Source organism: Ruditapes philippinarum, unplaced genomic scaffold (genome assembly GCF_026571515.1).
Source record: "Ruditapes philippinarum isolate M1 unplaced genomic scaffold, ASM2657151v2 ctg509_1_1_1_1, whole genome shotgun sequence".
Taxonomy (NCBI): domain Eukaryota; kingdom Metazoa; phylum Mollusca; class Bivalvia; order Venerida; family Veneridae; genus Ruditapes; species Ruditapes philippinarum.
The window spans coordinates 27,871-40,131 of record NW_026859313.1 but is presented as its reverse complement, the minus strand read 5'-3'; the positions used below and the strand labels follow the sequence as shown (position 1 = coordinate 40,131).

The 12,261-nt window shown below is 30.1% G+C and overlaps 1 protein-coding gene across 1 annotated transcript; it reads right to left on the bottom strand.

Moving 5' to 3' along the window:
• Window positions 1-1,269: 1,269 nt before the first annotated feature.
• On the bottom strand, window positions 1,270-12,214 carry LOC132756037 (transmembrane protein 138-like). Its single transcript, XM_060747001.1, has 5 exons — window positions 12,098-12,214; window positions 9,910-10,102; window positions 9,132-9,303; window positions 4,054-4,132; window positions 1,270-3,752 (listed from the first exon to the last, which is right to left on the bottom strand). Exons 2-5 carry the CDS (start codon window positions 10,032-10,034, stop codon window positions 3,643-3,645), a joined length of 486 nt encoding a protein of 161 aa, XP_060602984.1. The 5' UTR covers window positions 10,035-10,102; window positions 12,098-12,214; the 3' UTR covers window positions 1,270-3,642.
• Between the last annotated feature and the right edge of the window lie 47 nt (window positions 12,215-12,261).

The window sequence follows — 12,261 nt, the reverse complement described above, 5'->3', positions numbered from 1 at the left end:
TGCCACCAAAAAGATCTTCATCTCTCAGCACTTTTTGCAGACTTTTTAATTTTTCTTAAAACAAAAAAAATAAAAGGTTTAAACATTTAAAAAAATATTTTTATCCAAGTATGAATCATTTCAATAATTTTCAATGTTCCATTTTACATCTAGAACTGTGCACATGGTCTAAATTTCAAAGCTGTACATTAAAAGACAATAAAATAGGTCACTGTCAAATTATCTGTGTCTGGTGATATCAAAGTTCACAAGATTTTCACTTCATCAAAATCTAGGTCAGCTGATAAACTGTGCACATTGTCCAAATCTATGCTGTGGGATAAAATGGGGAAAATTTTCATAAAATCATGTGGTCAAGGTCAAATTAAAGGTAAAAGGTAACATCTTTTATTTTCAGTATTTTTTTGTTTTAGGGGGTAAAAGGGCCATAATAAGTTCAAGGTAAATTTTTGAGTTTTGTTAATACAAAGGGCCTTACCTTTAAAAAAGGATTGTCTAAATGAAGTTGAAAATTTTAAAAACAAATAAAAAATATTTTACGACAAACAAGAAAACCTTCTAATTTGACCTTTGGCAAGTCAGTTTAAAGGTAAAGGCCACATTAAATTTTTTCAAATATGGTAGCAAGTTTGTTTTTAAAAAAAAAATAGTACACAATTTTGACAATTAACCAAAATTCAATAATTTGACAATGACAATCAAGGTCATATAAACCTCAAGATCAAGGTCAGTTTAACCTTTAAGGTCTTGTACAAAAGGATGTTTTGTCCAAACATGAAGATAATCCATTTATTCATTACCTAGTTAAGTCAATTATAGCAAAAATCAGTAAAAACACAATGATTTAACAATCAAGGTCATAAATGAGCCAAGGTAAATTAAGTTTGATATATATGAAGGTCTTAACATAAGGAATGTTGTGTCTTAAAGCTACATGCCGCCAGAGATAAGACAATCCATTCAAAAATAACTAAAAGTTGTAGAAACATATAGCAAACATCAAGCAAAATTTAGACATTTGACCTTGACAGTCAAGGTCATTTATGAATGAAGGTCAAGTTTAGTCTGATCTACTTAAGGTCTTGTCTCAAGGGTTGTTGTGGCCAAGTATGAAGACTGTATACTACAAACTTACAATATAGTTTGGAGGATGGCAACAGGAACACTGATGTGCAACAATACCTCTATATTTTTTTTCTTTGAAAAAAGCTGAGCTAAAAATAGTCAGGAAGGCCTTTCGAGTAAACCAGTATATTATAGAACAACACATTGTGATTAGTCCTTTTATTAATAAATTACTAAATTCAATTATAAACATAGAGGCTTATGCTAATTTACACATTTTAATATACAACTCTTTATTTACAAACAATTCACATATCTACAAATGTAATAAAAGCAACATAATTTCTTATATATATTATATATATATTTATATATATAGTCATAGAGAAAATAACAGTATGCAGCTAATGGCAAATTGTTTCAAACTATGAGGACCATAGGTCTTTGCCTTGCAGTAAAGATATCAGCTTTCACTTTAGCACAGTCTTCTTTTCTCTTAATAGTACGCTAAATTTTAACATTCAAATTTGAAAATCAGTAATGAACTGGATTCAGCATACAAAATCTAAAGGCATTGAAAGTCAATCTGTGAAATAAAAATGATTTTGAAAGTTTCATGGCAGTGTTTCCTGTAACCTTAAACCTACAACTAGCATAATGAAAACATGATATGAAATTATCATACATGTATATCACTTAGATAGAAACCACATTAAACTAAACAGTGTTTGTTTATAAATAATCGTTTTAAAGTATAATTATATACATGTTACATGTACTGTGGGGTATAGATATATAAACTTGGCATTGTGTCTTGTTTCTATCTTTTTTATTATCACAATAATATACAAGTAAAGCGGTAGTGACGTTGATATGATTATACGTCAATGTCATCTTGGTTCCCACGGTCAAGATGTCATTGTTGTTCCAGCCTACACATAGTGTACGTCTTCCTGACATGTATATTTGATTTTTTTTAGAACCGAGTTTTGAGATTAATCTTAATTTTTGGGCAAACTTATTTTTCAAGAAAGAAAACTTAAAAAAACATAATTATGTTCCCAATCAAAATGTAAACATTTGTCTCTAAAAAATTTCTTAGTCTTTAAATATGACAAATTCAGATATGTGTTAAACAGGCACATGCAAGGACGGAAAAAATAAACTATCACAGATATTATGGCAAACTAAATATCATAAGAATAATAATTTGACAAAATTACTAGAAAATATAGTGATAATAACATTATATCTGTAGTGCTATTGAAAGAAGAAATAGAATTCTATTTACAAGCTGCAAATATTTTACTTTACTAAAATTAGTATACCTTAATTTCAAACTGAAAATGACAACAGTATGTTTCAAATAAATACAATCTTTGAATTTCTTTTCAACTCTAAAGAATAATTCTAAAACTCTTGTAAAATAGACATTAAAAAGTGTTAAACTTACAGGCACTGTACATACATTCAGTGTAAAAAAAATCAAAGGATCATCTTTTGACTGAATATGCAATAATATAATTTTAATCTAAAAGTTAACATTGTCAGTCTTGCATATACATGTATATTTCAAATTTGAAAAACTCAACTTAAAACTAAGGTATCTAGTTTAAGAAAGGAAAAACTAAAGTATCTAGTTTAAGAAAGGAATAGTGTTGGGGAAAAAACTCAGAGATTCACCATCAGACATTATGCCCATCTAAAGGTATATTGTGAGTGAACAGATGAGAGTCAAAATAAATTTTCATTTTGCCATCATTCATTTGATTTAATAATTTACTTTGCATAAACAATAAATAACCACCGGATTCGGACGCAATTTCAGTAAATATCATTTAGAATCTACCTGTAACGTTCAATTTATAAAAAGAGTGGGGCAGTCTTTTTATATTTTAGGCAGATTTTAAATTTTATCCTAAACATTTTCCAATATAATTTGTTGGTCAAACATCATTTAAACAGTCAATCTTTTGAAATATAAAGTCAACTCAGCTGAACTTGACAATGAAAATATGAGCATAATGTCACTTTAAACAACGAAAAGCCAACAATGTCTAAAATTATGCTACCAGATCTTCTCCACTGAAATGGCTCAGATATTTTTTTTTTAAAGAAAGATTGTCATAACTTCATAAGGCATTTCTGATCAATTTGTTTTGTTGCAAGTAGCTATAAAAACTTGCACCTAATGTGACCCAAAGCAGATTCCAGAAACTATTTAACAATCATTCATAAGTCATGCATCAAGTTTTTTTATGGCATCTGAACATTATAAAATTGACAAATATCATAGTAAATAAGCATTATTATATCTGTCATAATAAATTCCATTGTTTAACATTTTATAATACTTGGCAGCAAAATTTGTGTAATATCCTCACTGATATGTATTGAAGGCATATCTTGTATGGTTAAACCAACAAAAACGCTACCTCATGTGGCAACTTGCAAGTCATTCTTTTTCACAGCCTAAAAACCTGGCTAGCACATTAAAGTTACAAATTAACACTAATTGATGCTGCATTAAAAGTCTCTATCTATTACTGCTAGCTTTAATCTCCTATTCTATCAACACTATCGTCTTTTTTCAAACTCTTTCTTGATCCAGTCTGAATCCTGATAGAATCTCGGATCTCCTAACTTCAAACATGTCCGTTTATAGAAGTAGTAATAAAATACTGCCGCTGAAATTGAAAGAATGAATCTTAATCTATTAAAATGTACTGATATAAAATTGTTGAATGATTATTGGTAATGTCACAGTAATTAGAAGACAACAGTAGAAATGAATGAAAGTTACAGCCCAATTAAAAGCCTCTTTTTTTTCATTTCTATGTAACAATTTTAAGTCATTTTAAGATCACATGAAACATTGAAATTTAATGTTGAAATAACTTAGATATCTTCTATCTTTTACTTCAATTTGAAAATTGTTGGCACAAGAATATGATTGTTTTAATAATGTGTTTTAAACATTCGTTTTACCTGTTCTTTGAATAATGAATAATGCCCTGAGACCATCATTGTTCCAAATATAGGCATCTGGATCATTCCAACGTCCAGTCTAAAAAACAATTGAAAAACATAATTATGTCATTTAAAATAAACAAAGATTTTATTATCAATGTTACTGCTGCCATGTTAGATCACACACAGATAAGTAGTTAGTACAGATAAGTACATGTTTATAAATTGTTATTACATATGATAAATAGAATAAGACACCACCCTAATGAACTAAAATGTTAAGGCTGTATATAAAAGTATGGTTTGATAGGTCTAGTATAATTCCAGTGTGTGATATACTGTCACTAATTTTGGATGTGTTTTATGTGGCACTAAAATTGTGATGGTCTTTTTGGCTTAACTTTTTCTTTTTTTGCTCTGTTTCCTTATGCTATTCTAAGCAAAAGGTAGTGGAACGTCAGTTAAGATATGACTTTAATGAGATTACCCCAGCTTCATGCATTATTTGAGGTACAAACAGCCATCTTAGTAAAACAATCAACCTTCCATAAACTAACTGGATATCACGATTCTTAACATAGAAAAATCTAGTCTGTTTCTACTGAATGTGTGCTTCAGTTTGTACACAAAACACAGAACAAGCTTCCCAGGCAAACCGTAATTGTCTTAAATTTTTGGGGCAGTATATCTAAGCTACAGCAAAACATCAAGCTTGTAAGGAAGGTCAATGTATATTAAAAATATACATTAACTGAACCTAACATGGAAAAGCCAAATAATTTATGATATTCATTCATCGTGAAATAAAAAATAATACAAAAACTAAAGGTGATGCATCAATTGTAACCATGGCCCCAAATCCTGGATAATAGCAGGGACTTTGACTTTTGTATTCTCAAAGCACAGGAAATGGGCCTGCCCTGCAGGAAACAGTCAGATGGTTAAATCCCTGCCATATCCTCTGTCACTTTGGCATCAAAACAAAACCAATTCATCAACCTGGCAGTGCAGGAACCAAGGGAAAGTAAAACTCATTTACCCCACTATTATGCCCTTCCAAAGGGATTGGAGGCTGGAGTTACAATTGAATAGCCATAACATGTAAGCGTAAATAACTGAATATACTGCAATATCATTTAAAAGCAGGCAAATCAGGAAATCTATATTAAGTGGAAATTTAAATCAATTTTTAATTGATAAGTCTATAAATAACTATGACAGGCATTTGTACAAACATCATAAACAAGAGCTGTCAGTAGGAAAGCATGCTTGACTATTTTTTGTCCTTTTTAGTAAAACAAGAGCCTGGATCATGTTAAAATTAACATAGAGGAAGATTTCATCTGCTAAAATACAAATTATGTACATGACATAGTTATGCATCTTAGATAATGACCATAGAATTTGTTAAGTCCACAAAAGACCTTATTTTATTTGAAATCAATGCCAGAGTTATGGACCTTGGACAGTGATCTCCAATTATGATCCCAAAGACATGCATTTTATTGCAAGTAGTTTTTAAGAATGATGTTGCATGTAAAACTTTAACCAAGATTTTTTTAAAGTTTCAAAATGGCCATAATTCAGTAAGAATATATCTAGAGTTATGGGTCTTAGATAGTGACCTCCAATTATGATATCGAAGGCTTGTTTTAAGTTTCAAGTGAATACCTTCAGTAGTTTTGAAGTTTCATGTTGCAGGCAAAACTTTAACCAAGAATTTTTTAAGTTTAAAAAGGCACAAATTATGTTAAAATCCATGCTTAAGTTATAGGCCTTAAAATTGATCTTATATTATGCACTCAAATAAGTTTGTGACTTAACAAGCAAATATCATGAGTGGTTGCTGACTTCAATACCAAATAATAGCCCTAATATTCTTGGAACATATGGCAACAAATGATGGTATGGAAAATTAAATTTTATGCTCTTCAAAACATATTGTTCAAAGAAGTATCAATTTAATCATGAAGCATAATACCTTGAATCTGGCATGAAGATTAGATAATTTTACCAAAGACTTGGTTTTAAGGAAAACACAAATAACAAATAAAATGCAGCTAAAACCATTCACAATACCATGAATACTGAAAACCAAGGAACTAAACCTTGTTTTATAGTATATATTGACTTAAGTTGCATATACACAATGTCAATGGCAGTGTTCTAGCTAGTTTCACAGATTTTGCAGATACAAAAAGTAGTTTCAATGTTTGAATATTGCTTGGTGCTTTACACCATAATAATTCACAACATACACTAGTGAAACATAAACTACTGGTACTTAATATTACTGCAAAAAACATGCAAACATGGTAAATTCAACCAATCAAAAAAACTGTTGGCTATGCAGTCATGTGACAGAATAAGTAGCATATTCTCCTAATAAAATTAAAAAATGTGTTTTTTTTTTTAATGTTTAAAAAATTTGGTTTGCATGTTTCAGTTCAGTTCATGTTAAAGAAATTTAAATATACATCAACCCATTTTTACACCAACATTTCTTGAAGGCTAATTTTGCCAGTGTTACTTTGTCTTTATAAAGACAAATCAACTTTTTATGAAAAGCAAAATTTATTTCCAATTTTCATACAACGTAAACAAGGAATATAGTACATGTTTATAAAGCTTTAACAAGTTCACTGTCAACTAATGTTTTTGAACGGAAAGTTTTTAATACAACAGTTACATCAAGTTGTCTGCCTGACTTACCATTTTTGTATGACACATTATCTTGAGGTTCTTCAATCTTCAAGACGTTTTGAGGAGTTACTAAAAATGTTTTTTTTAAGGCAAAGAATAAAAATATTAAATGGCAAAGGTAATTTTCTTGAACACTTGAAAATGACCTAAAAGGGTAAACAATTTACATTCAGGGGCAGATAACTCATAAAGTAGAATGCTGACACCTATCATCAATTCATTAAAAATTTTAATATCTTTAATCAGGCTAAGGTTGAGAAAATTCTCTGCACTAGTTTTAATTTTTCTTCTTTGCCATCTTAAAAAAATGCACTACTCTAAGAAATGCCTTTGCACTAAATTTTTGAAAGACCTTGGACATAATAGTATGTTTCCAATTAAATGTGTCAATAATGAATTGTTGATATTATGCTAAGAAAGAGGTCTCTGCAGCTAATTTTACTTATAATCTTACAAAACTATTACACCAATATTGCTAGAAATGTTTAATAGTATTGACCAAGCACTGAAGCTGCATGCCTTTTATCCATTTGAGTAGGAAAAAAATCGAATATAATTGCAATCTACACAATGTTTAACATAATTATCTTATTATGCAAAACATTCACAATTTTTATCACCCAATTACTATCCTTAATTAACAGACTTAAGGCTACATGAGTATATTTTTACACACAAGAAGCTTCTTCAAGTTAAAAATATGTAATTTGTTCACTTCACACTTTATTCCTATAAAAAATCACTTTCTGAAATTTCATGACAGTGAACATGAATCTGGCACACTAGTCATTTGCTGATTACTGGTATATAAGGAGTATCAAAAAGGCTGAATAAATTAGCTATTTTCCATTATAAACAAGAGACAGCATTATTCTCAGAGCCTGATAGTTAGAAAACGGGAAATGTATCTATCGAACCCATGCCTAATTTAGATAATCATGAAGAACAAGCATGTGAAGTCTAAACCAATTCTCTTCAGAAGTTTTGGAGATACCCACAGTGACAGCAACGGTGATGCCATGGTAAGTACAAAAGCTTTCCCTATTCATCTTATAGTCATACTAAAAATGAAATGTACATTTTCTGAAACAAATGAGCCGCTTCATGACAAAACCAACATAATGGGTTTGCGACCAGCATGGATCCAGACCAGCCTGCGCATCAGCGCAGTCTGATCAGGATCCATGCTGTTCGCTAACAAACTCTATTACAAATAGAGAAACTGATAGCGAACAGCGTGGATCCTGATCAGACTGCACGGACACGCAGGCTGGTCTGGATCCATGCTGGTCGCAAACACATTAGGTTGGTTTTGTCATGACGCAACTCAAAAATGGTAAGTCAGGCATCAGATCAACTAGACAAGTGACAATAATGTGTTACCTGTAGTGTCAACTACCATGTAACAAAAACAAACTTAATATACATCTTATATAATAAATTAGTATATGTTAATTTGCACTATGTACAGACAGATATTAATCAGGCAACAGTCCTGATAAATGCATTGGTACCTTATAAAATTTATACATGTATTAATATCTATTCCAGTAAATATATATAGAGTCTTTATTATAATAGAAAAAGAAAGGACGAATAATCCTTTTTTCTGTTACTTTTTCAATTTTAAGATGGAAATTTCAAAATTGAGAAATTTCATGAAGCCGAAAAAAACAAACCATTCTCTTAATGCAATTTTTCCTTATTCTCTAACAAGCATGTTTCATGTTCTTGTTTTTTTTTCTGCTGTTTTATTTCATGCTGGATAAGTTGAGAAGATAAAAGTTCAACATTGATAATACAATATGCAATGTACATGCAATGTTCATACTACAAAAGATTGTTCAGTTTGGATTACCATGCAAATGCAGACAGACATAGAGATCAAACATTTATATCATGCCAGTTAACTATTGGAGTTTATTTGGTAACAAGTAATTTTATGATATGATGTGTTAAAAAATAAAACTTGGCATGCTACAATTTTGTATGCATAACTGACACTGACAAAGAGGCAAAATATGTGTTGCAATAAAAAAACCTGCACTTCATGTTTGAATCAACAGAACATTTTGACTACTTGAATGCAAGTGGAGAAAGATTCAAAAAGGTCAGACCTGCCTGAACTAACCTCCAGTCTGATGATAGCTCAATTATAGGATTAAACATTTTAACAATAACAATAGACAATTTCCAATTCAAAGAAATGCAAGTTAAAAAGTCTATTACACAAATTTTGCAGTGTAAGCTTTAAAAAAAAAGATACACATTTTTATGTCAGAAATACTAACTGTATGTCTGAAAGACTGTCTATACACATGTAGCAATATTTCATAAAGTAAAATTAGTAAATTTTCAATTTTTAACTCAAGTCTGATTTTCAGCATACTCACCATATACCAGACATGAAGTCCCACGCACAGGGAGAAATAGATAAAGATGACAGTGATTGGCACACGAAACTTGTTAACGAGAATGTTAACAAGACCTGCTTGAAATATGAATGTGTTGAAGAATAACAGGAAGACTACAATTGCTGCAAACAATATACACACGTCCTGAATCCTGCAAACAAAAATAATACATTTCTTCAATGGTTACATTTACAATAAAGTTTGATAAACATAATTTATTGTATATAATCAATCAATCAATCAATCAATCAAAAACATGTACTAACTCATTTGACACTATTTTTTCTTTAATTTAACAACAGAATATAAATGTTTACTAAAATCTCTTAAAAAATCGGAAAGTCTTCGGAAGTAACTAGAATACTATTTTGGGATAAGCATTTAAAAGTTTGGATAGCTTTCTAACAATTTGTAACTTCAATATCATAGTTAAAATTAATATCAATATAATAGCAGTATTTCTTTTACTGTGAATACTGAATAGTTTTTCATTTTAAGGACACAGATAAAGAATGAGTTATAGAACTTTTATTTGCAAATGGTCTGCTTATTAATACAATGCTTACAACAAAATTAAATTTTGGTAAACAATATCCAGGCATATAATATCTTAAATGAAGAAAAGATATATTTTCAATCATTTTAACATAAAAGGTTACTTTGATAAAAGATCTTTCTGCACTTCTTTAAAGTACAATATATGCATTAACATTTATAATACTGTCATAATCAAAAATGATTTCAAACTATAACTTACACAAGTAGAACTAGGAGAATAACATTTTCAAATCTAAGTAATTCTATGAATGAGTTCATGAAGAGATCAACAAACAGTAGCAAGTACTGTAAGTACAATATAGGGCGGTATCTCTCCACCAACATCTTTATGGTTCCAGTCCCCTTTCTGTATAAGCTACCACATAAAAGATTCTTTACAGCATATGTTTAGCCTGGAAATAGATATTCATACACAAACATTATTAAATTCATATTTCAATTGTTTAACTTTTTCAATCTAATAGTTCAAATTGGTTGCACTAACTCCATATAATTTTCAAAGAGTAGTTAGATAGACTACAAAAGTTTATTTCTAAATAAATACTGTTGAACTAAGTGTTATCAAACTTTTGAAATAAAACTTACTTTTCTCAGTTTTATAAGGATCTGAGAAAATGCTTTACTCAAATTATTATCTATATAACACACTAAGAAAAGTCAATATAAAATCTGATTTCAAATGAAGTGATCAAAAAGATGTATTTAATAATCCTATCCAAATATTAATTGCACATATTTATTTATAATTTATTTCAATTTACAACTGAAAAGGCTTTTACTTTGATAAGTTAATCCCAATTCATATAGAAACATAATAACAACCCTTCCAAAGGCAAAGTCAATGTGGATCATACAAAACTCCTAAAGACACAAAACATTGGATGCCCTACATGCAGGGCCTTAATAATCTTTTAGGGCTACAGGCGTTAATGTAGTAGATATTTGCTTCAATATGAAGAAAAAGGGTAATTTTGTCTGTCAACAACACTACTCAAAATTTTGCTAGGCTCTTAAAAGCGATAATGTTCGCCTTTTCAATAGACCAGGGACACTTACACACAATTATAACAATTTCAACTCCATAATTATCGTCTTATTTTCCATATGTTGTGTGTTCCTCACACGATAAATACTGCATTGACAGGACTCGATGAATTTTTTTGGGCCACCCGCCCTTCAGGGCAAGTGGACCTCCAAATTTACTTGCCCATCTTAAAATAAACTTGCCCTGCATTTTGACGGACAAATTTGTAAAAATCAAACAAAAAATTGACTAATCACTGGTCTATATTGGTATAATTGGCTGTATTCAATTATATATTGTTCAATAATGTTTATAATACTTTTATTCTTTTATTAAATAATCTTCAATATAGCCTGAATACTTTTTCCATTCCATTGTTTCCAATAAAATATCAACCATAAAACATTACTGTATAAAACATTGTTGAATGCTGCTGGCATTACGGAATTTATTCATCATACGCATTAGGTAAAGTTTTATACTTAGTCATAAGGTCAGTTTCCCGTTTTCGGTTGACAGTATAACGAATGAAATGGCATCTGTTTGATATTTTACTGAATAAATTCATTTATATTAAATATTTAGAGAAACATCATTTGGATCTGGAGAATCGAACTCGCCCTGATCAATTTTTTACTCGCCCGACCCAAACTTTTACTCGAAAATGCTAGCGGGCGGATGGATTTGTCGAGGCCTGATTGAAAGGCACTAATTATCGTTTGAGAGACTGGTGAAATTTAATACATGCGAAATTTCTCCCTTAAGATGTTTTAAGATAATTATCATATCGCTTGCTAAAAATTCGCTTGTCTCTTATGCAATAATTAGCGCCCTTCATCACGATATTTACCATGTGAAGAACACACAGTGACAACATACGAAAATAAAGACGATAATTACTGAGGCAAACTTCTCCAATTTCGCTAGTAAATGTTCCTTGTTCTCAAGAAAAGACACTCCTGAGACAAGAGAAATTTAAGTCATGCAAAATTTAGTTTATCTCTTTTGAGACGAAAATATCGCGTGTAATTAGCAAAAAATTGTGGACAAAATAGGACATGGTAGCTTCCTCCATCCACATTGGTGTGATTACATTTTTCGAAATCAATGAAGCAGTTATATACGGCATAATTTAAAAGCTTAATGTGCTAGTCTCAAAAAGAGATTTGACATAGGAGGAAAACAACACATATCAATGGTCCGAAGTAACTTAAGAACGAATTTTGGAACAAAACATACCAATGGTACGAATTAACTAAAGAACGAATTTTCGTAACTGTAAAAATTAATTCAAGTGTTTCCTAAGTTGCTGTTAAGTTTACAAAAATCTAATCGTTTTATGTTTGTTAGAATATTATTATACCTGACGGGCGTTTCATTTTTATTCAACTCGAAATTAAAGCTCCCAATTGCAAGAAAATCTTTGCTTTGCTCACGTTCTGTCATGAATTTCTTTTTTGTTTACAATGGTGATTTAATCTTTAATCCTATATATGATAAGACATATAATGATGAAAACAATTAATA

Bases quoted from the DNA above. Each gene is read 5' to 3' on its own strand.
- LOC132756037 (XM_060747001.1), bottom strand. From the start codon at position 10,034: ATGTTGGTGGAGAGATACCGCCCTATATTGTACTTACAGTACTTGCTA. The intron at 9,304-9,909 runs GTAAGTTATAGT...TTTTGTTTGCAG, and splicing joins ATTCTCCTAGTTCTACTTGT to GATTCAGGACGTGTGTATAT. The intron at 3,753-4,053 runs GTAAAACGAATG...TTTCAATTTCAG, and splicing joins ATTCATTATTCAAAGAACAG to CGGCAGTATTTTATTACTAC.